Source organism: Trachurus japonicus, chromosome 22 (assembly GCF_045865225.1).
Source record: "Trachurus japonicus isolate A0001 chromosome 22, Traja_1.0".
Lineage (NCBI taxonomy): Eukaryota > Metazoa > Chordata > Actinopteri > Carangiformes > Carangidae > Trachurus > Trachurus japonicus.
Window position 1 is genome coordinate 974659 of NC_140928.1, and position 27043 is coordinate 1001701.

The 27043-nt window shown below is 43.2% G+C and overlaps 3 protein-coding genes and 1 non-coding gene across 5 annotated transcripts in view; all 4 read left to right on the forward strand.

Annotated features, from left to right (window-relative positions):
- The window catches only part of snx6 (sorting nexin 6), a 15394-nt gene extending 12490 nt beyond the window's left edge, over window positions 1-2904 (forward strand). For both annotated transcript variants that reach the window (XM_085768143.1, XM_085768144.1), the window contains exons 12-14: window positions 1176-1335; window positions 1994-2079; window positions 2625-2904. In XM_085768143.1, the coding sequence (XP_085624269.1) occupies window positions 1176-1335; window positions 1994-2079; window positions 2625-2678 (300 nt within the window). In that variant the 3' untranslated portion in view covers window positions 2679-2904. The remainder of the gene's footprint in view (window positions 1-1175; window positions 1336-1993; window positions 2080-2624) is intronic.
- A 4056-nt stretch (window positions 2905-6960) lies between these two features.
- On the forward strand, window positions 6961-19620 carry psma3 (proteasome 20S subunit alpha 3). Its single transcript, XM_085768148.1, has 11 exons — window positions 6961-7020; window positions 8261-8343; window positions 8682-8805; window positions 12145-12246; window positions 13581-13654; window positions 14642-14714; window positions 14830-14895; window positions 16497-16543; window positions 18347-18414; window positions 18499-18563; window positions 19460-19620. Exons 1-11 carry the CDS (start codon window positions 7000-7002, stop codon window positions 19502-19504), a joined length of 768 nt encoding a protein of 255 aa, XP_085624274.1. The 5' UTR covers window positions 6961-6999; the 3' UTR covers window positions 19505-19620.
- LOC146963167 (small nucleolar RNA SNORD53/SNORD92) lies at window positions 9862-9947 on the forward strand. The gene has a single exon (XR_015035005.1). It is a non-coding gene; the product is annotated as a small nucleolar RNA SNORD53/SNORD92 (small nucleolar RNA).
- A 2774-nt stretch (window positions 19621-22394) lies between the features above and the next one.
- arid4a (AT-rich interactive domain 4A) overlaps window positions 22395-27043 on the forward strand; it is a 38962-nt gene continuing 34313 nt past the window's right edge. The window contains exons 1-3 of the mRNA XM_085768132.1: window positions 22395-22589; window positions 24199-24249; window positions 26735-26845. Of these exons, the coding sequence (XP_085624258.1) occupies window positions 24244-24249; window positions 26735-26845 (117 nt within the window). The 5' untranslated portion in view covers window positions 22395-22589; window positions 24199-24243. The remainder of the gene's footprint in view (window positions 22590-24198; window positions 24250-26734; window positions 26846-27043) is intronic.

Below are 27043 nucleotides of genomic sequence, written 5' to 3' on the forward strand. Positions count from 1 at the left end.
TAAAAAAAATAGTAGTGGTATAAATAATAGGCCTATTACAAAACACACACAAACTCTCTCTCTCTCCCCCCTCCTCTCTCTCTCATGATCAGTGATACAGAATAATGAGTGATACACAGAGTAGCTGACATTCAGCTGTCGCTGTCTCTCTCTTACTCACACACACACACACACACACACACACACACACACCTGGTGTGGAAATAAAATAAAGTTAAAAATTAAAAATCACACTGATCATTAAAAAAAAAAAAATTAAAGTAAAAAAAATAAAGTTATGTTGAGTATGAAAACTCTTGTTCATTACATTTTACTTAATAATTGCAACCACATGTGTTGTATTCATTGTTGTAAAACTTGTTGTGTAAATAGTTTGTTTGCTATCATGATCAAAACCGTTGATCTGAAGCTCAATGCTGATGCTGTCCTGTAAACAGTTTTCTAATCAGCAATAAATATAACAATTTCTGATCAACCCATATCAATTGCATGCTTAAAATAACATACCGGTTAAAGCCTCGCCCATTTCAAGACAACCCGACCCACTTCTGGGTTAAACCCCGCCCACTTCCGGTTTAGGCCCCGCCCACTCCGAGTACAGATACAGATACAGATAATTCATATGGTTAACAGATACAGATACAGATACAGATAATGCTGTACTCGCTCATCCCTACTTACTACTTTTTTCTAGATTTGTTTTATTTATTTTATTGAGAATTTTTAGCACATTTCTCTAAACTGAAGGAAGTGAAATTGCATAGATCTAAGTGTGCAGAGATCTTTTCCTTCAGTTTGGACACTTTTGATGCCTCCAGCACCTTAGCAGAGAACCAGCCGGGTGAAGCAGCAGCCCATTTTTGCATAGCACATTTCTAGAAATGTTTAAACAGAAATGTCTCTACAATATTTCCAAAAATTCACACCACTGGTCCTAATCTGAACGTACATTGACTAAAAAAGTAACGTTCTTCAGTCTCAGAACAAATGTTTGTGTATTTCTGGTGTTTGCTTCAAAGTTTTGTACAATGGGTCTGTGGTCTAATTAGTGTCAGTTTATGGTCCTTGATGTAAAACAGTTGGTGCAGTGTGAGTCCAGGTGTGAGTCCAGGTGTGTAATGTGTAATGTGTAGTGTGAGTCCATGTATTGATGCCCCCCCCCCCCCCTCCTGCAGGACCTCCTGTACCGGAGGAGCCGGTCTCTGGTCGACTATGAAAACGCCAACAAAGCTCTGGACAAAGCTCGAGCCAAGAACAGAGACGTCCTCCAGGCCGAGACCAGCCAGCAGCTCTGCTGCCACAAGTTTGAGAAGATCTCCGAGTCCGCCAAGCAAGGTGTGTAGCTCCGCCCACATGTAGCCACGCCCACAAGTAGCCACGCCCACATGTAGCCATAGACCAGAGCGGCTTTTTTATGCAAATGAGAATGACTGATGCATCCTGGGTAATTTAGGGGCAGCATTGTAAAGTTCAGCCTAACTGTCTTGACAAACTAAGTAACAAGAAGTTGTCTATTAACAGGCTGTTTCCAGACAACACTGAGCCAAAACCTCCCGGTGATTCCACCAAATACGTGTAGATGTCTGGGTCAGACATTTCTGGCCACTGTGGGAGGCTAAAGGAGCATACCGCTAGATTCATTCATTGTCATTTTTCAAGATAGCGTGAACGGTGGGTTTCAAAGAGGGTGTCAAAATAATGATGAGACATAGTGCTACAAAAGAAACACAAAATAAAACATTCAAACTGATTGTTAGTTAGTCTACGCTCCATCAAAACACAAAAAGCCACTGAGTGCAATGTAAAAATGCCGGGCGCTGCCCCTAAATTACCCAGGATGCATCAGTCATTCTCATTTGCATAAAAATGCAGCTCTGGTCTATGCCCACATGTAACCACGCCCACTGTTAGCTCCGCCCACCTGTCATGATGTGATGTTTCTGTGATGTCACACGTCTCATGTGACTGTGGCTCCGCCCCCTTGTGTTCACAGAGCTCATAGACTTCAAGACGAGACGAGTGGCGGCGTTCAGGAAGAACCTGGTGGAGCTGGCGGAGCTGGAGCTCAAACACGCCAAGGTACCGCCGCCCTCACAACACAACACAACACAACACAACACACAGAACGCACGCTCACGTGACGGTTATTATTTTGTTTTGTTTTGATACTTTAAGGGAAAAAATAAATGAACTAGAGAATGGATTTCCTGAAGGAAATACGGGTGAATGCTGAAAGCTGGAAGCTGAATAAAAAGTTGAAACAATGCTGAATTAAGTGAAGAAATTGCTGAATCAATCTTGAAAAGATGAAACAGTATGAAATGGGTGGCAATTACTTGAATTAGTGAAGAATAGTATGAAGGAATTGAAAAGCTTGAGTTTTCTCAAATTAGTTTAAAACTGACAGCTTGAAAACATTGTTGAACCATTACTAATATAGATGCAACAATATCTGAAGAGTAAAAGTAGAATAATATAGAAGTTGTTACAATCCTGGTCGAACTATTGTTATCAGTAATGAATTAGTTACAGACCAAAACGATCTGAAGCTGATAATAGATAATAGATAATTGATGATAACTGATAATAGCTGATTGATACTGTGTGTGTCTGTGTGTGTGCAGGGGAACCTCCAGCTGCTGCAGAGCTGTATGGGAATCCTGAAAGGCAACACCTAACTGTCCATCGCCACGGCTACATTCAACTGGACACGCCCCCTCGCCACAGCCCCGCCCCCTTCTCAGCCAAACACGCCGGCCCCGCTGTGGGCGGAGCCTGGACGGACGGACAGGGAGGGGGAGGAGGGGTTAACTGACAGGAAGTCTGTCGTCTTCATCACTAACAGACACCGTCCTCTTCATCGTCTTCATCCTCCTCCTCCTCCTCTTCCTCAGGACCAGCAGCACCGGGACCCGTTCTACTGGTTCTACTGGTTTATTAAGCTGCGTTCACACCGGACCTTTTGTTTTTAGAACGAGCGACGAGTTTACATGTTAAGTCGATGTAAACGAGCGATGGAGCGTTTACTCTCCCAGGTGAAAAATCGCTGGGGCTCGGAGCGACGGAGCGTTTTTTCTCTCCGGCCGTCAGTCGCTCGTCGCTCAGCGCTGATTGGCTGCCGTAATCCCGGTGGTGCCGGTGTAAACAGAGACACATGGCAGTGGGCATGACGTCTAGTGATGCGCGGGTCAAGAAATCTTTACTTTATTTGCGGTGCGGGTCGGGGCGGGTCATTAAAAAAAAACTGACGATGAAGTCCAGAGTGTTATCAGGGCCGCGCTGATGTTGAGGGGAAAGCCGGCGGAGGTGTGAGGGAACCGGATGAGACGGCGGCTGGGCGCATCAGCAGAGCGGGTTGGTTTCACAGAGAGCAGAGAGCAGAGAGCAGAGCGGGGAGGACGAGAGGCGGCTGCTGCTGCTGCTACACGCTGCACTGTGACTCTCCCACTCCTCACGAGCTCCACAGTCCACACTGACAAGCTACCGGCAACACAGCGCCTCTGTCTGACGTTTAATAGCAGCGGGGCGGGTCGGGGCGGGTTGTGAAAATAGATGCGGTGGTGCGGGGCGGGCTGGGGCGGGTCAAAATACTTCATAGATGCGGGACCCGCGGGTTGGAAAAAAACCCGGCCCGCGCATCACTAATGACGTCATCAAAGCGAAAATGTGTCTGAGTCTGTGGCTCTGTGACAAACTGACGAGCAAATGCAGCTGAGCGACGGAGCGGGTTTTTCGGAGCGACTGCGACAAAAATCAAAGGTCCGGTGTGAACGCAGCTTTAGGAGACCAATAGAACCTGGACTGGTTCTACTGGTTTAATGGAAGACCCATAGAACCTGGACCGGTGCTGCTGGTTCTGCTGGTTCTGCTGGTCCAGCGTCAGGACTGTGGTGTAACTGGAACTGGGATTCCTGGATCAGAGTTGGACCTGGACCGGTTGTGTCCCAGTTGGTGGTTCCTAGTTCCTGGTTCCTGGTTCCATCTTATCAACGTGATGATGTCATCATCTGGACTGAGGAGGATCGTTTGTTTGTTTGATTGTTTGTTTGTCATCAGCTGTAAACACCTTGATAAGATGGAGCTCGTTACACTTCCTGTCGTCTGTCCTCTCTCTCTTCATCTTCTTCCTCTTCCGTTCTGTCGTCTTATTTTGGCGGTGCGTGTGTGTGTGTGTGTGTGTGTGTGTGCGTATGTACGTGTGTGTGTGTGTGTGTGTGTGTGTGTGTTGGGGGTCGGGGGTGGTTTTATTGTGACGGTGAACTTCCTGTGCTGCTGCTGTGTGACGGTGTTTTGAGTCCAGCTCTCGGTTCCCGTTCTTATTAAAGGGATAGCATCTTTTTTTTTTTAAAGTGAGGTTGTATGATCTCCAAATAGCCCCTAAGTACTTTAATTGCAGTAGAAGACTCTCTGCACTCCTCCCGTTAGCAACGCCAGCCCATAATAGCCCTGCCCAGAGATTTACAACATACAGTGTTGTGAACAGACCCAAAGAAACGGCCTATTTTCACGGCCCAAAAGAGGTTTTACCTGAAAAAAAATACACAGTTCCATTGTTCACTATAATATAATTTTTTCCAGCCCCACAAAGTTCAGGAAAAACACAGTTTTTATTTGGACCGAACCAACTCACGTATCCCTCCGCCCAGGGTTAGCGCCCGCCGATCAGCAGTTGGTTAGGTCCAAATAAAAACTGTGTTTTTCCTGGAAAAAATTATATTATAGCGAACAATGGAACTGTGTATGTTGTTTTCTTCAGGTAAAACCTCTTTTAGGCCGTGAAAATAGGCCGTTTCTTTGGGTCTGTTCACAACACTGTATGTTGTAAATCTCTGGGCAGGGCTATTATGGGCTGGCGTTGCTAACGGGAGGAGTGCAGAGAGTCTTCTACTGCAATTAAAGTACTTAGGGGCTATTTGGAGATCATACAACCACACTTTAAAAAAAAATGATACTATCCCTTTAAAGTGTAAACGTCACTAAGTAAAAAACAAAACAAAAGCCTTGTACATGTTTGTATTAGTTAACTAACGAACGCTAATCTTCATCTTCATCTTCTTCACCACCATCATCATCATCATCATCATCATCTTCACTCTAACTGTAGCTTCTTTTATTCCTCTACCTGACTGGGATGTTTGTGTCACTGCGTTGCCGTGTGGGCGTCGGTCTGTTGCCTTAACGTCGACCATCGCTCCGTCTGATTGGTTGGTTGTGGAGAAAGAAGAAAAAAAAAAAAAAAGTTGTAAAATCACAGAATGAAACTGTTTTTTGTTCCCGTTCTTTTTTAAAGTGCACTGTATACGAATGTTTTTTCACTCTTATGTGACCAAAGCTTCCATTAACTGATTCAAGATGGAGACGAAACAGAAATAAAGTGACAAGAAGAATTAATAAGAATAATGATAATAATGATAATAATAATAATTAAAGAGCTGATTATGAAGTTCACAACATTTTAGTTGTTTCCGGTTCAGCAGGTCTGTGATCCACCTGGTCATACTGAGACTGAATAAAACTTTACGGACACTTTCTCAACTCTGTGTCGACGCTTTACTGATGTCAGAGGGACGAGCGCTCCGATTGGACGGAGAGGTGTGGTGGGTCTCTACATTATCAAAACAAAATCAGCAAACAGTTATGTAAAATAAATGAAGTAAATTTAAGAGTTAGATATTCTGCTCTTCATCTGCTGACTTTTATTTTGAAGGGCTGATCTAAAATCCATCTCAGTGTAGTTTTCTATCTCCTGTCTCAGCTTCTCTAGTAACAACAAGACTGTTTTTTAACATTATCCAATAAAAATAGAGCAGATTTCAGAATAAAACACTCAGAGAAACTAAAAATCCTGTAAGTTGTTGGATGGATGGTCCAGGTGGTGAGGGGGCGGGGCTTAGTTGTGACATCACAAAGTGACAGGAAGTCCTGACGGCTGGTTTTAAGGCTCAGTTTCTGAATCCAGGCTGTGTGCATTTCTCTAGCTTTAACACAAACGTCTACCTTTATTTTGAAGGAGCTTTAATACAAACATCTACCTTTATTTTGAAGGAGCTTTAACACAAACATCTACCTTTATTTTGAAGGAGCTTTAATACAAACATCTACCTTTATACTGTATGGACCTTTATTTTGAAGGAGCTTTAACACAAACATCTACCTTTATAGTGAAGGAGCTTTAACACAAACATCTACCTTTATACTGTTTGGACCTTTATTTTGAAGGAACTTTAATACAAACATCTACCTTTATTTTGAAGGAGCTTTAAAGCAGAAGTAAGCGATCCGGTGGTTTTGTCTAACTTCCTGTCAGCAGATGGAGTTAGCAGCCCCCGCCCTCGTCATGGATCTATTGGTCCTCGTCCCTACGTCACCACATTCAGGCGCATCCCTTGGCTGCACACACAGAGAGGACTGCCCCTTTATGCCGTTCTCTCTCCTCATTGGATAAAGGTTGTAGGATACAAGGAAAGTTTTCTCCTGGGCTCAGAGCAGAGCAGAGTGACTGACAGACCCGTGTTTCAGACCAAACACTCTATAGAAGTGATTGCTGTCGGAAGATACAACTATTTAAGACTTAGATTAACACAAATATATCACTTACTTCTGCTTTAACACAAACATCTACCTTTATACTGTACTGTACTTTTTCCCCGCTCAGTATAATAGTAGCAGTATAATATATACAAACAATCAGACATGTCCAAATTGCAATACATAAATGGAATAAATATGAAAAAAGAGAGTAAAGATAGTAATAAACAGAATATAATTATTATAGATAATGAAATTAATAAATGATTTTAAAAAAAATAGATGAATAAGAATGAGAGATATAATATATAAAAGTTATGCGGCAGTGCCTGGCGTCTCATTGTGACGTCGGAAGTGACGACTCATCGGCGCTTTTGTCGTGAAGGACCGGAAGTGTCGCTGTTGATGCTCTTATTGTGAAAGTCTGAGCTCAGAGCTGCTGCTGCTGGACTCTCCTCCGTGTGTGTGAACATGAGCTCCATCGGGACCGGGGTGAGTGTCCGAGCCTCTCCGGGTGCCGTGGTCCGGTTCACGGCTCCATGGACCAGTCCGTGTCCCGGTCTGGTCCGGTTCGGTCCGGTTCAGTCCGGAACTGTCCGCTTTGGTACCGGAGATCTCCCATTGATCACAACGACAGACAGCTAGCAGCTAGCGGCTAGCGGCTAACGGCTAACGGCTAGCAGCGTTAGCCTGCTGAGTCACAGCGAGGCCCGCTAACAGCAGCTAACAGCAGCTAACAGCGGCTAAACCCGAAACCGAAAGTGGACCGGTTCTGTAGTTTTATCCCGGGTTACATGGAGGGTTAGAGTTCTGGTGTTGACCCGGGATGGTGCGGACAGTTTCCCGCCGTGGGGCCGTTTTAATGCCGCGTCTGTGAGTCAGAGGAGCCGCTGTTTGAGTCGGAGCTAACGGTGCTAACTAACGGTGCTAACGGCTAACAGGCTGTCACTACACTGCAGCGTCGTGGTGTCAGAGTTGTTGATGCTCTGGACTTTGTTTTAATAAGAAAGTTTTAATAAGAAGTTTATATAGAAGAACTGGTTATAATTGATCATAGATCCGCTCTGATAACAAATCAATCTATTGATCAACTATTGAGACTTTTGTTGTTGAGTCATCGTTGTTTCATTGTCATCCAGCTTCAGTTTGTTATGAAGAATCACTTTCAGTTCGAGTAAGTTAGACAAAACTGTCTGAGTGAAGGTTCAGTTTGCTTTTTTTTTTTTTTAACTTATTTTTTATTTGACATGCATACAAACACCGAGGATGTGTATATTATACAGTTACACTTGCTTGAATTCTTGATTCTTGAAATTAAAAGTCTTTTCTTTTTTTTCTTTTGAATATATTTTTGTAAATATTAGGCCTAGTCCGTATTCTTGTACATCATATTTCCCATAGTCCAATTCTCATCTCCATTCTGTTAGCCTTGATCAGCATTAACACTTAACAAGTGAGAAAAAACACTTTAGTTGTAGTGAGTTCAACAAGTGATGGATCAGTTTTAGTTTAGTTTTTATTTTAGAGGAATTGACTAGTTTTTATTTAGTCTTAGTTGTAGTTGTTGAGGTGTTAGGAGAAGTTTTCTTGGAAGAAAACTTAACTAAGCTCTCTCTCTTTACCTTAGTTTAGCATCGATACCTGGAGTTTTCATTGAGTTCTCCTTTTTGGATAAACTGTCATTGTTATTTCAGTTTACTAAACACTGTGTGTCTTTGTGTGTGTGTTGCAGTATGACCTGTCGGCCTCCACCTTCTCTCCGGACGGCCGGGTCTTCCAGGTAGAATACGCCATGAAGGCCGTGGAGAACAGCAGGTGAGTCCAGATGTTGTTCAGCTGTCTGAAGAAGGAACCACAGATCCTATTGGTCGACCAGTAGTCGTCATGTAGAGCGATTAGACGACCAATCGACACTCGTCGCCAAGTTGGCAACGCTGCTCAAAACAGCTGTATCACAGGGACCAGTCTGGCCCTTCAAATTAAAAGCCCTACAGCCGTTCATAAACAGTTCAATCGTATTGATTTTGACTTAATTTTGAAAAGATGCGGCTCCAAATGTTTGTTTGTTTTTCCTTCTACGAATCGACCAATGAAATGTTGGTGTTTGTTGTGTGTGTTTGTGTTTGGTGTGTGTTTGGTGTGTGTGTGTGCAGCACGGCCATCGCTATCCGCTGTAAGGACGGCGTGGTGTTCGGCGTGGAGAAGCTCGTCCTGTCTAAACTCTACGAGCAGGGGTCCAACAAACGCATCTTCAACATCGACAGACACGTCGGCATGGTAACCACACACACACACACTCAGACACACACACACACACACACACACACACACACACACACACACGGGTTAATGAAACGTTGTGGAGCTGATCTGTCGTCTGATTGGCCGTTGAAGGTCTCGTCTCGCCGCTCTTCTCTAAACGCTGCAGTTCCCATGAGCCTCTGCTGCTGTTGCCATGGTGAAGAGTAGTGATGGCCAGATGAAGCCTCATGAAGCATTCGAAGCTTTCCATCAAATTGGTTCATCAAGGGCAAAGCTTCTTGGGGCTTCAGTTGCTCTACTAGGCCATCTACTGGCCAAAAAGAATTAAACAGGAAAAATTAATATTACAATGATATAGTGGTCTGTAGTGTAGCTATATATATATTTAGTTATATATTTGAACTTTTTACTGGTTTAAATAGGCGATTTGTGTCCATAAAGAGTCATAAGGGAAAGTGGGAATGAGGGTGAGGACTGTAGATAAAAATTTTCAGTTTCAGGCCCTGAGTGGGTCTCGAACACGAATCTTCCGCACCGCAGGCAACAATGCTAATCGTTTCGCTAACCGCAATATGCTGTTTCTCGTCTTTACTCGTACCTCATGAGTCGTAACGGTCGTGACTGTGACTTTACCCGCGGATCTCCGTTACACTTCTGTTAGCGTGGGTTGTGGGGCAGTGAACGTGCTTGTTGAACTTGTGGAATGATTTTTATTCAGAATAGAGATAATACTGTTGAAACACATGTTGCAATCGATGCAGAAACACCACAGGATGCAGGGGAACCTCCACTGCGTGTCACTGTGCCTCGAATACGCTCGAATAGCACCACCACCAAATCGCAAACCGCTTCCTGAACCAGTAGGCGGAGCAACGGGCCGGCGAGGCTTCGGACGTCATCTCATACGTCATCGATACACGCTTCGATACGCGCTTCACAAAATACTTCCTGGATTACTCGATGCGCGCTTCGAAGCCTCGGCACGGCAACACACATCACTAGTGAAGAGGCCAGTCAGAGCTCAGACAACTATTGATCGATCGATCGATTCCTGTGATTGGCTACTGGGAGGAGGAGTGATGATGCTGAGAAAAGGTTTCGCTCAGTGAGCTGATGATGTCACGTGATGTCACAACCTCTCTTGGCTGTCTGACCAATCCTGACGGTCGTTAATGACCCGACGAGAAACTGAAACTCTCTGATTCAAATGGGCTTTATTGGCGAAGACTCAGTGAAACGAAACAAAAATATACCTCATCAGTTACTTTATGTATATAATGAACAAAATAACACTTAAATTAAAACTTAAGAGAAAATAAACACGTCTTGATGTGTGACATATTTATTATCTATTTTCTCTCCCAGAATGATCTGAATGATTTAGAAGAAGAAGAAAATTAAATCTTGTTGGAGGAAGTTGTGGAAATCATTTTTTCTTTCCATTTGGGAAATGATTCTCAAACTCTTTTTGTTCTTTGTAGCCGTTCAACTAGTTTATAGTCACCGAGTCTAGAGTTCTCAACGGGCCTGAAGATTACAACCCTCCCCTTCCCGACCCGACCCGCGGGTTTTTAAGCCCAGACCCGATGGAGCCTTATCTGCCCCGACCGGGAAAAAGAAAAAACAAAGCAGCGTGCTTTCTTTGCAGCAGGAGGAGCCGCTGCCGGTGACGCAGCATCGTCTTCTGGCTCCTCCGGTACCGGACCGCTAACGGGAGGGACTTAACGTACCGCTGCAGGCTACACTTGCCTTTGATCAGCAGGCACAGTTGATTAAATCTCGGCCGCGGGAACGGTGCGTCTTAGTGGAGATTTATCCACCAACCAGTGCGCGTGCTGTTGACGAGCAGCTGCAGCAGTCGCTCTGCCCTAGGGGGGGGCGATATGGCAAAAATATCATATCACGATTTTTAAAAAATAAAATAACGATCTCGATTTTGTCACGATCTTCAATCGAAAATTGAAAAACAGACAATTTAGGTCAAAGAGCCTTTCTGTATAGAGCCCATTTAAATAGTTGCAGTTGCATGTGCGTAAACATACTCTGATAAAATGCACCACATGTGCCCTAGAGACGATCCTACGATCTCTGCACTTTGGCAGATCGTCTACATGTTTTAATCCTTCACGATCTAATATCGTCATATCGCCCAGCCCTACTCTGCCCACAGCAGCACAGGATGCAGAGTGGGACGTTTCTCTGAGACTCACTTGTGAACAAACAACAATTTACACCAGGAATGTGTTTTATGAGAGAGGAAAAGGAAGCTCGAGGTCCGACCCGACCCGACCCGACCGAGTCACTTTCATATTTTTCCGACCTGGAAGCCGTTGGGTTTGTCCGCCTGGCCCGGCCGGTTGAGAAATGCTGCGTTCACATGGAGACCGTCAGACGGTGAACGGTAAAACCAAACCAACGGTCCGATGGAGAGACGTGTCACCATGTTGCTATGGCAACGTCAACATACTCGTACTCATACGTCAACGTTCGGTCGAGGACACCGTCGCAGCAGATGGCAAAAAAGTTAAAATATTTGAACTCGGGACGGCGTTAACTGTCCACGGGTATTTAGTTTTACAGTTGTTCGTCCACTAACATGACATCTGGTCTGCCGTCTGCCGGACGCCATGGGAACGCAGCATTAGTCTTTTTTTGGGGGGGAGGGGGGTTATTTGGGTTAAATATGAATAAATAAATAAATAAATAAATGAGTGAATGGTCTGAATGTCTTTGCTCACATTAAAACTCCTCAATTTCCACGGCTGTTTCTGCTGAGGAAATTGAGTTGAGCTTTAATGTGAGCAAAGACATTTTAACAGTTGTTTACAGATCACTTATTGAGTCAGTCCTAACTTACAACATCTCATCCTGGTACACGTTTCTTTCTGTCAAGGACAAAAACAAATTGTCACGCATCCTCAGATATGCAAGTAAAATACCAGTCGTCCCTCTCAGACCTCTCTGTCCACACACAGGCAGTCAGACGTAAAACCACCACCATCCTACACGACCCCTCTCACCCACTACACAACTCCTTCCAACTTCTTCCCTCAGGCCGTCGCTACAGGTTAACTCTTTAGCAAGGACATGCTTAGGGAAAAAAATCATTTATCACATCCATCATCAATAATTCACTATGAAATCTTTTAATGTTCTTTTAAGGTTTTTATTCTGTTTTTACTTGTGTCATTCTGTATCTACTTGTTGTTTGTTTTATATTATGCTAAACTGTGTTTTTATGTTTCTTTTATGCGCACGTATGCACACGTTTAAGGAAAATTTCCACTGCTATGTGCAGGGGACAATAAAGGTTTTCTGAATCTGAATCTGGATGCTCTGTGTCTCTCTCTCCAGGCGGTGGCCGGCCTGTTGGCTGATGCTCGCTCGCTCGCTGAGGTGGCCAGAGAAGAAGCCTCCAACTTCAGGTCAAACTACGGCCACGACATTCCTCTCAAGGTGACGCAACGCTGCTGCTGCTGCTGCACGGTCGATGATGTCATTGATGTTGTTGGTTTTTTTTTAAACAATATATTTATTAACATTTTCGTACATACACTTGTATTTACATATATGTAGTTATATCAAATATGTAGATCTGTGCTCCATTAATGAAGGCACCATTACACATACACATCACAAACATCCACTTCTCAGCCAGAAAACATTTTGTGCATAATTTAAGGGCTTAATACAAATTGCGGGTGTTTGAAATCATTAATCCTGTTACAAGGTTTACATGACTACAGGGTTCCTACGCAAGTATGGAAAGTATGGAATAATATGGAATTTGATTTCATACATTTCCAGGTCTTGAAAAGTATGGAAAACGGAAACTAATGTATGGAAATATATTTATCTTAATACTTATCTGGGTTTGGTCTTATTCACATTATTACTTTGTAGCCTATGGGCTATTGTACCTAGCTACAATATCCTGGAAATGATTTGGTTTCATAATGGCATACAAATTCAGAATAATGAAAACAAATGATTAATTGCATGCTTTATTAACATGAAACACATCTATTTACTCAAATGTCACAAATTATTTAAAAAAGTTTTTACTGAGACACTGCAAAAACTCAAAATCTTTCCAAGAATATTTGATTTGCCTTATTTCTTGTCAAAATGTCTCATTTCTAGTCAAAACTAATCTCTTTCCACTTAAAATAAGACTCATCACCTAAAAATCAACTTGTTTTTAGATCATTTTCACTTGTTTCAAACACATTTTCACTCGAAATAAGTAGAAAAATCTGCCAGTCAAAGCAAGTTTTTTGTGTTTGTAATAAGAAAGAAAAACTTGCTCCACTATCAGATTTTTCTACTGATTTCAAGTGAAAATCTGCTTGAAAGAAGTAAAAAGTGTCTAAAAACAAGCTGCTTTTAATGTGATGAGTCTTATTTTAAGTAGAATGAGATTTGTTTTGACTAGAAATAAGACAAATATTCTTGGAAAGATTTTGAGTTTTTTGTAGTGGAAATCCGGAAATTAGGGTCTGGAAAAAGTATGGAATTTGGAAATTTAAAATGTGTAGGAACCCTGTGACTACTTTTTTTTTTTACTCTTCATTGTCATTTGCTAAATTGATAGCATTAACAAACACATTAAACGGTTTCCATATCTCTTCGAATATGCCTTGCCTTCCTTTTCGTATGTATGTCACTGTCTCCAAAGGAAAGGTTGTCAGCATCTGTTTCACCCAATACGTAACACTTGGTCTGCTGATCTTCTTCCAAATTGTTGTCGATGTGCGTTGCTAAGCGACCGTGTGTCTCTCCCGCTGCAGCACCTGTCAGACCGAGTGGCCATGTACGTCCACGCCTACACACTGTACAGCGCCGTCAGACCGTTCGGCTGCAGGTGAGTCACAGCACACTGATGACATCACAGTGTTTCCTCTAGGATGTTTTTAAAAATCGTTTCCACCGAATCAACATCTTTTCTTTTCTTTTTTACTTTTTTTTAACCGCAACATGGGCTATGGTTCACGTCATGATAAGTTCTGTATCTAGCCACCGTATTCAAACTTCCACAGTCCATAGTTGTCTTTGTTTGACAGCCTATTCAAGAGACTTTTGTTTAAAGCTTCAGTAAGTGGTCCGGTGGTTTTGGCTAATGCTGCGTTCCAGGCAGGCTTTTGAAACCGTAAATTACAGCTTCAAGTCACAACTTACGACTTTGTAGCGTTCCAGGCAACACACTGGTGTTTCTCCGACCTGTTTTACCTGTGAAAGTCACTATAACGGCCACTCGTAACTTCTGACCCGTGAACTCGTACCAGATCGAACTGGTACCACTTCACGGTCGGAAAAACACCAGTTACGAGTTGCCTTGAACGCACCATAACGTCTTGTCAGCAGATGGAGTTAGCAGCCCCCGCCCTCGTCATGGATCTATTGGTCCTCGTCCCTACGTCACCACATTCAGGCGCATCCCTTGGCTGCACACACAGAGAGGACTGCCCCTTTATGCCGTTCTCTCTCCTCATTGGATAAAGGTTGTAGGATACGAGGAAAGTTTTCTCCTGGGCTCAGAGCAGAGCAGAGTGACTGACAGACCCGTGTTTCAGACCAAACACTCTATAGAAGTGATTGCTGTCGGAAGATACAACTATTTAAGACTTATATTAACACAAACATTCACCTGACTTCTGCTTTAAGTAACCACAGACAGCTCCTACACAGGATCGTTCTGCTGCGTCGTTGTCATCGCCGCCACTCCTAAATGAATGTAGAGGAAACACTGCATCATCATCATCATGTGGTTAAACACACCGAGGCCTGACGGACACCTGTGTGTCTGTGTGTGTGTTTGTGTGTGTGTGTGTGTGTGTGTGTGTGTGTGTAGCTTCATCCTGGGTTCATACGACAAAGACGACGGTCCTCAGCTCTACATGGTCGACCCGTCCGGCATCTCATACGTGAGTCTGTTGCCACGGTTACTGCTGATGATGGAGACACGTGTTGTTGTTGTTGTTGTTGGACCGTTAACCAGACGCTGTGTGTGTGTGTGTGTGTGTGTGTGTGTGTGTGCAGGGTTACTGGGGCTGCGCCATCGGAAAAGCGAAACAAGCAGCAAAGACCGAGATCGAGAAACTGCAGGTTGGTTCAACTTCTTTTTTTCTTTTAAATAACGTTTTTTATTGATTCCACATATCAATATTTAACATTTCACATATACAATTTTCAAACAGTTTACAACAACTTCTCCACCAGGGAGCAGAGACAAACTTTATATAAACATACATTCTCACAGAAAGTTACGAGTAAATTTGAAGGAAAAAAAAAAACGCTTTTTCACTCCTGTCCTTATTTTCACATCTCTCTTCCATCGTCCCTTTTCTCCTGTAGGAGGGTAAACATGATAAACATATGAACAATGAACCAGTTTGTAGCCTGAACCAAGGGGATCAGTAATCTACCATACACATTGTCCTTACTCAGTGTATCCGCGGGGTCTTGAAAAGTATTAAAAGGTGATAAATCAATTTTGGGAAAATTAAGACCCTTAAAAAGTATTAAAAAGTCTTTTCACAACTTTATAAAGTCTTAAATTTTAAAGGTATTTTTTCTGAATTAGCTGTCCAAGAGTTTGAGTCCTAAAAAACATTGTGAGTGTGAATTTATTAGTTTTAGTTTTGTTAAAAAACAAAGATGAACCGGTTAATGAAAAAGATAAACTATCTAACTAACTGATAAACTTTGCCTTTTATTTATTATCCCAGCCTATTTTAAATTCTGTTGTATCGTAGTGATCTGTAGTCTTTATCACAAACTAAAACTGTTACGTCAAAAGTGTCACTGATGTAAATGGTTACAGTTTGAAGCAGTGGTGAGGTATTAAAAAATATTGAGATGGTCTTGAAAAAGTCTTTAAAAGGTTTTAAAATTAACTTCAAGATTCCTGTATAAACCCTGTTACTGCACAAAGTCTGTTCTCAATGGAGACACAAAATTAACCCAGTTTTCCCAGTAATTTTTAAAAGTCTCTGTTTTTAGTCTAGTTGAGAAAGTCAGCTTCTCCATTCTATAAATATTGAACATAACCTCGACCCAATCCTCCATTTTTGCATTTTCTGGTGATGGCTTTTTTAGCTGCCACCAGCATTATTAGAAATATGTATTTTTCTTGTAATCTCCTGGTTCTCTTTTCCCAAAATATAAAACTTCAAATGTAAATGGAATTTTCACTTTCAGAATTTTTTCCCTTCTCTTCTGTAACTCCCGCCAACAAGGGAGAATACAGGGGCATCCCCACAAGATATGAAAATGACTGGCTTTATTCTCCCCACAAAGTCTCCAGCATCGTGTATCTCTAGACTTCTGTTGTACTTGGTTCCACTTCTACAAGACTGAATGAGAAATGTTTCACTAAAATCACCTGAGACGAACGCTTCATTCATAAATTATTATTATTATTATTATTATTATTATTATTATTATTATCTCTAAAGAAACTCTAAAACTTGTCAAAGATCTGTTCAGTGTTCAGAATGATCTGACTAATGAAGCGTAGCAGTTAGTTACTGATTCAACCCTTAATTCTGACTGAATGTAGTGAACTGTTTCCCTCCTGGTTTGTTCATTCAGTTGTTTGCAATAAAGTAGAAAAATAAAAGAAGCAGACAGGAAGTAGAACGGTGCGTGCTGATTGGACGAGGCTGCTAACAGAGTAACGTTGTGTCTGTGTTTGTGTTTGTCAGATGAAGGACATGACGTGCAGGGAGCTGGTCAAGGAGGTCGCCAAGATGTAAGTCACACCACTGGTTCTCACATTTTACCACTTTTTCTAGAATTTATATTTATATGTATAATTTTTTTTGGCTTTTCATGCCTTTATTAGAAAGTACAGTTGAGAAAGACAGGGAATGGGGAGGCCGACATGCAGGAAAGGGCCGCCCGGTGCAGGATTTTTTGACTTTTTTTAATGATTTTTTTGAGAAATGTAGAAACTTTCTAGAATTAAAAAAAAAAATCTTGAGAAATGTTTCCACTTTTTTATTTTAGAAATTTACCACTTTTTCCTAGCCTATAAATCTCTCTTTACCCTAGCAACAGCAGCAGATCTCTTTGCTCCGTAGGTGGGTCTAGAAACGAGCCATAGGAACTTTTTGAGTCTGGAACAGCGTTTGTGTTGACCAATCACAGCGCTCTATCTGTTTAGAGAGTCGTTGGGCGGCTTAACGCCATGACGACAGACTTGCGACGGTGTAAAACATGACCAGAAGATAGATGGCTTTGGTAAAGGAATGGTTTGAATCGGCGTTGGCATCAACTTTGACAGAATTCAACTGGTCATTTTCTTTCAAAGTTGAGCAGGAAACTGACCTGAAGTCGTTCATTTAGAAGGAGGATGTAAAGTTTAATCTACGACGTCATCCTGCTCTCTGCTCTGATTGGTCGTAGCGCTACCCTATCATCCTGCTCTTTGCTCTGATTGGTCGTAGCGCTACCCTATCATCCTGCTCTTTGCTCTGATTGGTCGTAGCGCTACCCTGTTGGTGCAGAGGCAGTTTGACAGACAGCCTTCATCCCCCTGGACTGAGCCGAGGTCTACCGCTCGTTGACACACTAGACATGTTCATGATGTAGTCTGGTGCGTCAGGCTACACTTTCTGTTGATCTTTTAGAAAACTTTTTTGGGGAGAAATTTTCCTACTTTTTTTTCTAGAATTGTTTTTAAAAAAAAATTTTTTTAACCACTTTTCTAGAGATTTTTTTCTTTCTTTCCTTCTTTAAAAATAAAATAAAAATCTTACCACCTTTTTCCAGAAGTTTTTCTACAGTATTACCTAGGGGTGGGCGATGTGGCAAAAATATCATATCACGATTTTTTAAAAATGAAGTCACGATTTCGATTTCATCACGATCTTAAATCGAAAAAAGGAAAACAGACAATTTAGGCCAAAGAACCTTTCTGAACAGACTTTAATCTAAATAGTTGCAGTTTTGCCAACATGTGCAAACAACGTAAACATAGTGAAAGGTAAACAACAACACTCTGATAAAGTGCACTCTTGCAACATAAAAGGTAGTTTTCAATAAACATGATAGTAAAATATCAATGAAGACATTACTGTTTGTTTTATTCAACACAGTCATTTTAACAGGATTTTAAATGTATCAAAACACTAAATAGCTGATTGAAAAGGGTCAAATAAAAATACAAACTAAAGTAACTGTTGTTTTCTCTTTTAGCAAACTTTGCAAATGTCCTTTGTTTGCGCTTTGCAGCATAGAACTGCAGAATGAGCCCCAGACGATCCTACGATCTCTGCACTTTGGCAGATCGTCTACACGCTCTAATCCTTCACCATCTAATATCACCGTATCACCGTATCGCCCAGCCCTAGTGTTACCAAACATTCACGCCATGGGCCCTGATTTGAACGTACATTGACTAAAAACGTATTTTGAACCAAACTTTCATAACCTCGTCCCGTGGGGTCGGTGGTTTAGTTTGTGTCGGTTTAAGTCGTTGATGTGAAACAGTTAGAGAACCAGTGAGTCGGTGATTTTCAAAATAAAAGCCTGTGTGTGTTTTGTTTTCCAGAATCTACATCGTCCACGACGAGGTGAAGGACAAGGCCTTCGAGCTGGAGCTCAGCTGGGTGGGAGAACGTAAGGACCAATCAGAGCTCAGCTCCTCTTGACCTGTAACTCAGCTGTTTGGTTGTCATGGTAACCCCTCTCTCTCTCCCTCAGTCACTAACGGACGACACGAGCTGGTGCCTAAAGACGTCAGAGAGGAGGCCGAGAAATACGCCAAGGTGAGAGACTGATGCTGGTAGAGCTGTAACCATGACGATGGCCACATCCTCTTCCTCCTTATCCTCCTTCTCTTCTTCCTTCTCCTCTTCCTCATCCTTCTCTTTCTCCTCCTTCTTCTTTTTCTCTTTCTCTTTCTCCTCCCCCTCCATCTCCTCTTCTTCCTCCCTCCACCTCTTTCTCCTTCTTCTTCTTCTTCTCCACCTCCTCTTCCTCCTCCTTCTCTTCCACCTCTTCCTTCTTCTTCTCCTCTTCCTCCTCATTCTTCTCTTTCTCCTCCTTCTCTTCTTCCTCCTCCTCCTTTCTCTCTTCTTCCTCCTCCTTCTTCTCTTTCTCCTCCTCATCATTCTCTTCCTCTTCCTCCTCCTTCTTCTCTTTCTCCTCTTCCTTCTTCTCCTCTCCCTCCTTCTTCTTTCTCTTCCTTCTTCTCCTCTTCCTCCTCCTTTCTCTCTTCTTCCTCCTTCTGTTTCTCCTTCTCCCCCTCCACCTCTTTCTTCTCCTCTTCTTCCTCCTTCTTCACCTAGTCTTCCTGTCTCCTCCTCTTCCCTCTCTTCTCCCTGTTCCTCCTCCTCCTCCTCCTCCTCCAGATGCTTCATCACCATCTTGAACACCTCAGGTTGTATAATGTTGTAGAGATGAAGCAGCAGAAATAGAAACACAGTGAACTACAGGTGGAGACGTTTAGGGGCCGATGATCTGATGATGATCTGAGGGGTTTCACCAGAAAGACTGTTAGACTTTCAGACCAGGGAACAAACCAAACGAACCGGTCTGAGGGGAAACGCTCTGTTTCAGAACAACCGGCTGTGAAAACGCCAGAGAAACAAAGATCAAGTGTGTTTACCTGTGTGTGTTTCTCTCTAACATACCTGTGTGTATCTGTGTGTGTGTGTTTCAGGACTCGCTGGAGGAGGAGGATGACTCTGATGAAGACAACATGTAAACTGACCCCCCCTCCCTCATCTTTTTTATGTTTTCTAGTTGAGTGTTCTTGTTCTTCACTTTGCTTTTGGTTTCATGATTTTCAGCTTTAAAATAAAAAAGTTTTGAAATTGTGAATCAGAGTGGACTCAACCTCGTGTTTAAAGTCTGATTCTGAAACTTTAATCCCTCATTAACGTTTTCAGAACAGGTTCGACCTTTTACATTTTTCAGATTCTGACCAATCACATCAGTGTTTCGATCCGTGTGTGTTCAGGGTCATGGAAACTGGTGATCGCCTTCTTTTCAACATGTGGCTCCAGTAGAGCTAATAATCAATAATCTATCAAACTGTTGAAGTCATCATGATAGTTCCACTGCAGCTTTATTTGCTTCTTCTTTATTTATCCATAAGCGAGAGGACGACAGAATCATCATCAACTTGTTTCTCTTTACGTAGTCTGGAACAGAAGATAAAAACACATCGACTCGGTGCGAAACGCGCCTGTAACGACTTCTGTCTGGAGAATACAGAACAACAAAACAAAACAGACTTTAAGGTGTTAAAAAACATTCAGGTTTTATTCAAAAACTGGTTCATGTCATATCAGGTAATTTATAGTGTCTATAGGGGCGGACAACATGAGTTACCTTTCATTCAGGAGCTGCATTGGTATTTATTAGAATTTAGATTTTTCTATGAATGAAACGAATGAATAAATAAACTAATAATCAATGATTTAAAGGGACAACCAGGAGTTTCTATCTGGTTATAAAAAGTCTGATATTAATGTGGATGAATCTCCGTTACCACTTGTTAATGGTCCATTTTAGATAAATCTATGGTTTTGTCTCTATGGTTATTTTGTTATTATTAGTGGTGGTGGAAATGCTGGGCGAGCCGACCAGCGTTTCTTTACTTTCGGTTTCGTGGCGAGTCATGAGAATAACGCCGCCGTATGAATCTCCGTTTATGGTGGGAACTACGACGGTATGTGATCGTCTTCCAACCTCTGACTTTAATTCTTGATGAATGAAAACATGAGTCTGTCTTGACCCGGTCAAAGAATTTCACGGTGCGGAGGCTCATAAATGTAGTGTGGAAACATTTTGCTTTTACAAAACTCCTGGTTGTCCCTTTAACAAAACAAGTTGATCAATCAGAAATGGATCAGTAGCTACTCACACACTCACAGTCTCTTGATTATACTGATTAAAGCTGAGTGGTTTCTGTCTTCACCCCCCCTCACCTGTTGGTCCAGGGCCTCGTGACCTCTGGTGCCCCTGAATCTGTGCCCGGTAGACCCCTATGGTAACACACACACACACACACACACACACACACACACACACACACACGTGTACATTGTGTTCCCATGTTTGTTGTGTAGCTACAATAACCTCCATGATCCTGAGGAAGAGACCGACAGGCCCATATAAGGCTCTGTCGTCACGTCACGGTCTTCCTGTGACGTAACGCGCGGATGGGATGGCCACGCCCCCTCCCAGTCTTTTTTTTACAAACACCGGACCACCGACCGACCGTGTTGTTCGGCTCACGTGACGTCACGCTCCGGTACCGTTTGATCCACCGGTGACGTCTCACGTACCGGAGTTGCGTCACCAAACTGATCCCAGTTCAGCTCATGGATGTGTTATTATGGGAATCTGAACTGTGACGTTTCTGAACGGAAGTCTGGGGGTGCGACGTAAAAGGGGGCGGGGCCTCCTGCTGACCCGGAAGTCAGCTCAGCCAATAGCGACGCGTTGCTGCTGCGAGCAAAACGCACGCGGCCAATCGCGATCTCCCGCGGCGGGTTTTTTTTTTTTCTTCTTCCGTCCTCGCCTGTGTTTTTTTTTTTTTTTACTTCAAACTTTATTGAAATTCATCATCAATGACAAACAACTAACATTGAATTGAAAATGGCACATTCATAAATATAGATACACAAATCAAAATCCCTTTTTTTCTTACATTTAAAAACGAAGTCAAGCAGTTTATTAAAACCATTGAAAAATCTAATAACACAAAAGCTGTCAAGACCTTGAACCTATGTGCTCTCTACAACATATTTTTATAATGCAATTTGTAAAAAAAAAAAATGCCTTTATGCATGTAACCCCCTGGCGATAATATTTGTTGTCGTGTTGAATTGTATTGTTTTGCACAATTTTTAATAAAGTTCTGAAAAAACAAAAACAAACAAACATTGAATTGAACATGGGGTACATACATTCAATTCAATAAGAGGATTTAAAGGCTTTGTGGAAAAATTAAATGAATAAAAATGATGTTAATGGCCCCTCTTTTACCCAATGGTTGAATAACTTCACATCAAGTTAGGCTCTTGAGAAGATGACCTATATTGTTAGAAAGAGGGCTTCTGAATTTTATGACATTTGGAAGATATTTTTGGAACTGTTGAAAGGTGGAGATTTGGAGGAGGCAATGGGAGAATGAGATATTTAATGTGTTGATAGGAGTGTATGATGTATTATTATTTTATATGATTATTTTTATTTATACATTTATTTATTTATTATGTATTGCTCAGTAATTTTGCTGACTAATTTGTCTATTTAATTTATCCCTTTTTAATTATTTATTTTATTATGACAATTTATTTATTTACCTTTTCTGAATTTCTATTAGTATTTTCATTATTATTTTTATTACTGCCACATGTTTAAAGTGTTCTATGTTGTATGATTATAAAAACCAATAAAGATATGTTTAAAAAATAAAATAAAATAAAAATGATAAATAAATAATTTTAAAAAATCACAATGCAAAAAAAAAAAAAAAAAAAAAACATACATAAGCGTCCAGAGCAGTCCTCGCCTGTGATTGGTCGAGCGCGCAGCCGATGTCGTCATTTCCCTCGTGGCGCCGCGTTCGTATCGACCAGTGGCGGCGCCGGAACAGGAAACGTCCTATGGAAATCGCGGAACCGCTCGACCAATCGCATTTCTCGGTGGGAAGCGGCGCCGTCGGGCTCGACCAATCAGCGGCCGGGAAACAGGGCTCGAGCTCAACAGCTTGTTGTTCGTGAATCGCTTCGCAGCCCGAAGAGCAGGAGAAGGGGAAGCCGCCGCGGCCGCGTAACGTGAGTAATAAAACCTTCCCTTTTCCGCCCAGAACCGAACCCAAACTTTTTATAACGAGTGTGTTTATCGGTTCATCGGCGGCGGGGGAGGGCGTGTGGCTGTGTACGCGGGGGGGCCAGGTTCGAGTCCCAGGCGGCCGCCGTGCTACCGAGCGGGCTGCGGGTTGAATGGCAGCAGCGGCGGCTTGTTTTTTTTTTTTTTTTTTTTTTTCTCTCTTCTTAGCAGTGAAGAAATGTGAAGCTACGGAGCCTTTGTGGAGCCAGAAACGGGTCCAAAACACGGCTATAACCTCCAGAACCAGCCGGTACCAGCCGGTAGCGGCGTCTGGTCCCGGCCGCTGTCACCGAACCTCCGTCGGTACCGGAGAAACTTTAGTTAGTTGACCGTTGATCGCCGCTGTCGCTGCTGTTAGCCACGTTAGCATGTTAGCAAGCAGACCGTTTAAATCGCCATATGATCGTTGTGTTAGCCGACTATTAGCTCCGTTATTAGCTCCGTTAGCTCCGTTACTAGCTTCTGGTCCCGGCCGCTGTCACCGAACCTAGAAACTTAAAGTTGAACCGTCCAACAACAACAACAGTCAGTCCGGTCGGTCGGTGTCGCTGCTGCTGCTGCTGTTAGCACGTTAGCATGTTAGCAAGCAGACGGTTTAAATCGCCATATGATCGCTGTTAGCCGACTATTAGCACCGTTAGCTCCGTTAGCCGAGAACTGGACTCGCTGCGACCTGCTGGACTCGGTTCTGTTCCGGTCCAGACTCGGTTCAGTTCAGTTCAGTTCAGTTCAGTAGCAAAGCGACCGACCAGGACCAGGACCGACCTGACCCCCCCACCTCCACCTCCACCCCCCCGGCAGCTGGTTGATAGAGGGAAGGAAGGAGGAGGAGGAGGTGGGGTGTTAAAGTTAGCCGAGCTGAGCTGAGCTGAGCTAGCAGCAGAGCAGAGGAGAGGAGCTGACATGGCGACGTGACTCAGAGGAGCGGGAAGGGAAGAGAAGGAGCCGCTGCTGCTGCCCCAGGTTCGATCCCCGGCCTGAGGGAGCAGGAGCAGCCCGGGGGGAGGAGGAGAGGAAGGGAGAAAAGGAGGAGGAAGAGAAGAAGGAGCATGAGAAGGAGAGGAGGAGTAGAAGGAGAGAAAGAGAAGAGAAGGAGGAGTAGAAGGAGAAAGAAGAGGAGAGGAAGAAGAGAAGAAGGAGAGGAGGAGAAAGAAAAGAAGAGGAGAGGAGAAGAGACTAATAGGAGAAGAGGAAGAGTAGAGAAGGAGGAGGAGGAGAAGGAAAAGAAGAGAAGGAGCAGTAGAAGGAGGAGAAAGAGGAGGAGAAAGAAGAGGAGAGGAGAAGAGACTAATAGGAGAAGAGGAGGAAGAAGGAGAGGAGAAAGAAAAGAAGAGGAGAGGAAGTAGAGGAGGAGGAGAAAGAAAAGAGAAGGAGGAGAAAGGAGAGGAAGAAGAAGAAGTAGAGGAGGAGAAAGAAAAGAAGAGTAGGAGGAGAAGTGAGAGGCTAGCAGCTTAGCTTAGCATTATTATTATTATTATTAGTAGTAGTAGTATTATTATATTGTTGTTGTTGAGTCTCTCTAACCTTTAGCTTCTTCTTGTCTCTGTGTTGCAGTGATCACAGTTTCTGCCGAGCTGGACCCCCCCACACGGCCTGAACATGAGGGTGAGTGACCACACACACACACACACACACACACACACACACACACACACACACACACACACACACCTCCACCAGCGACCTCACACACACACCTGTCCACGTACCTGGCTTCACTTAAAGGGATATTCCTCCGGAGGTTTAACCCCCGGTCTAACGCTGCGTTCAGTACAACTCGGAGGTCGGAATTCCCAACTCGGAAGTTTCCGACTTCCGACATCGTTGCGTTCACGCTGCAGGAACTCGGAAGAGAGAAAACATGGATACCTGAAGGAAGTTTGGCATATTGTGGCTCATCGCTGAATGCAAAGAATAAATGCAGCAGTAAATTATGTTTGTTTTGGAGGCAAATGAAGAGAAGAGGAGACGTTATAGCCTTGATAACAGTTAAACCTTATTTCAGTCACATACGAGGAACACAATTTCACACCATACAACAATCACAGCTTAATATAAACGTATTTCATACAGGCTACTGCAATAATACACAGAAAATATGTATTAAAACCTCAACAAATAACTTAAAATGTCTAAATTCTAACTGTTTAAGACGAGGGCATGACGCCATGTTTTGATGTTGTTGTGACGTCAAGGCGGAAAGTCGGAGCTCTGATGTGATACCCGAGTTTCCCACCTGTAATTTCCGAGTTTGACGCCGTTCAATTCGTTTTTGACAACTTGGAGCTCGTTTTTTCCCGGGTTGTCTTGAACGCAGCATAAGGCGCCGTCACACCCAGTAGGACCAGTAGCATCTCCAGAGATCAAGTCACCGACCACAAGCTTCAGACAGCCTGATAGAAAACACTTCTGTCTATGGAGCCTCCAGCCACAACTAATGCTCAGAACAGCACCAAACTTACAGACAGAGTTCCATCCCATAATACCAGGCATCAAACACCTGCTAACTTTGCCTGGTTTCTATTGAAAAGACACTAAAACACAACTCAGCCCCTCTCCTGCAGCTGCTTCCTGCTGCAGCAGAAGTAGTTGATCAACTCAACTAGTTGTTAGAAACACGGAGGGAAGACACAAACCACGTTTCCATGATCAATAAAAACACAGTGTTTCCCCTACCGGCCCTACCGCCAGCACGAGCCCCCGCCCCCCTTGAAAAACGGGAAATCTAGGAGCCAATCGCAGTCAAAGCGGAGCTGTTGGTCTGATAAAACTGTTGGAGCGCTCCACCTGAAGCACCAAGCTGCCCAACCTACCACATGGCGCTTTTCTCCCTCACCGGACGAGGAAGCACCGCGAATAACCGCGAATAGCCGAGAACCGCGGCTGTGTTGTTCACATCAGATGCACCGCGGCGTGCACGTTTTGGTGTCTGGTCTATTTTGTGCCCGAGCTGCGAGCGATCTCGTCAAACCGGGCAGGAAATCAAACAAAAATAAACATGAGAGAATCCGGTCAGTTTTCAAACCCCTTTCAAAATAAAACACTTTAACAAATACTAGAGGCCAATGTGTGTGCGTTTGTAGCCTATTTGTGTTTATTTAATCTAAACACACACACACACCCGTCCCCCCAAGACCAAACGGCTTAGGGGAAACACTGAAACATGAATGTGAATAACGTCGGTTCAAGTTTGTTTCCATCTCAAAAAACACAAACCAGTCACGTTGTAGTCGACTGGACCGTGATGTGTCAATCAAGCTGCAAGTCGTCACCTACGTCTGTGTAAAGGTGTAAAGGCTTCAGACTGTTTCTGTTGGACTGAGACTCTCCACATGAAGCCAGTCGGTCCTGTTCACCTGCATCTGTCTGTGTTTTACTCCACCGAGTCTCTAACAGCTGGAACACGGAGAGGAATCCACATAAAACATGATCACAACTCACTGTTATCAGACAGAGAACTGGTTCCATCAACATCTATCACATAAACTTGGTATCAATCAAGAGAAAGTCCGATGAGATCGACCGTATTTATATTTTTATAGATAATCGTGATATTTAATGGATTTTTACTGTTTCCAGGAGGTATTTTTAATCCTATATGACTTAAAGGACCATTCTGGGCAAATTCAACTCGCGGTAGTTGTGTCTGTCCCCGCGTCGCCACGGCAGCGATGAATGGGAGCAGATTGAAGTTCTGCTGCTTAGGCTGTTTCCATCCCTCAAAGCCACAGACAGCGTCAGATGGAGACTCAAACATGCAGCCAGAAGTTTATTTACTTCAACAAGCCGACATGTTTGTAAAACTAGATCTAATTCAAAGTCTGGCGGAGTCGAGACCCAAGTTGACGCTCGGTGTGTTCAGGTGCAGTGGGAAGCTCCCGGTGTGTTCAGGTGCAGTGGGAAGCTCCCGTTTGGGTCATAAACACAGGAATATCAACTCAACTAATAAACTTCTGGGTTTTCAGATTCCTTCTTTTAGACCTGAAATGTTAGGAACATACAGCCCCGAGTTGAATTCGCCCGGAATTGTCCTTTAACATGAATAAACCTTTAACTGTGTGTGTGTGTGTGTGTCTCTGTGTGTGTGCAGGCAGCAGACGAGCCGGCCTACCTGACCGTGGGGACGGACGTCAGTGCCAAGTACAGAGGAGCGTTCTGTGAAGCCAAGATCAAGACGGTCAAACGTCTGGTGAAGGTCAAGGTGAGACAAACACACACACACAACTCTGTCTGTGTGTGTCTGTGTGTGTGTGTTTTAAAGTTGTGTGTGTGTGTGTAGCAGGCGTGTTGTTGTGCACACAGGTCGTAGTTGAAACGACACAAAGCATGATGGGTATTATGAGTTGTTTCAGTACTCGATTACTCACAGACTGATAACAGAGCTCCGTGTCCCACCGGA

Excerpts from the sequence above, each read along its gene's own strand:
- psma3 (XM_085768148.1), top strand. The coding sequence starts at position 7,000 with ATGAGCTCCATCGGGACCGGG. Across the intron at positions 13,655-14,641 it reads GTCAGACCGTTCGGCTGCAG|CTTCATCCTGGGTTCATACG; the intron begins GTGAGTCACAGC and ends GTGTGTGTGTAG. Across the intron at positions 16,544-18,346 it reads GTCAAGGAGGTCGCCAAGAT|AATCTACATCGTCCACGACG; the intron begins GTAAGTCACACC and ends TTTGTTTTCCAG.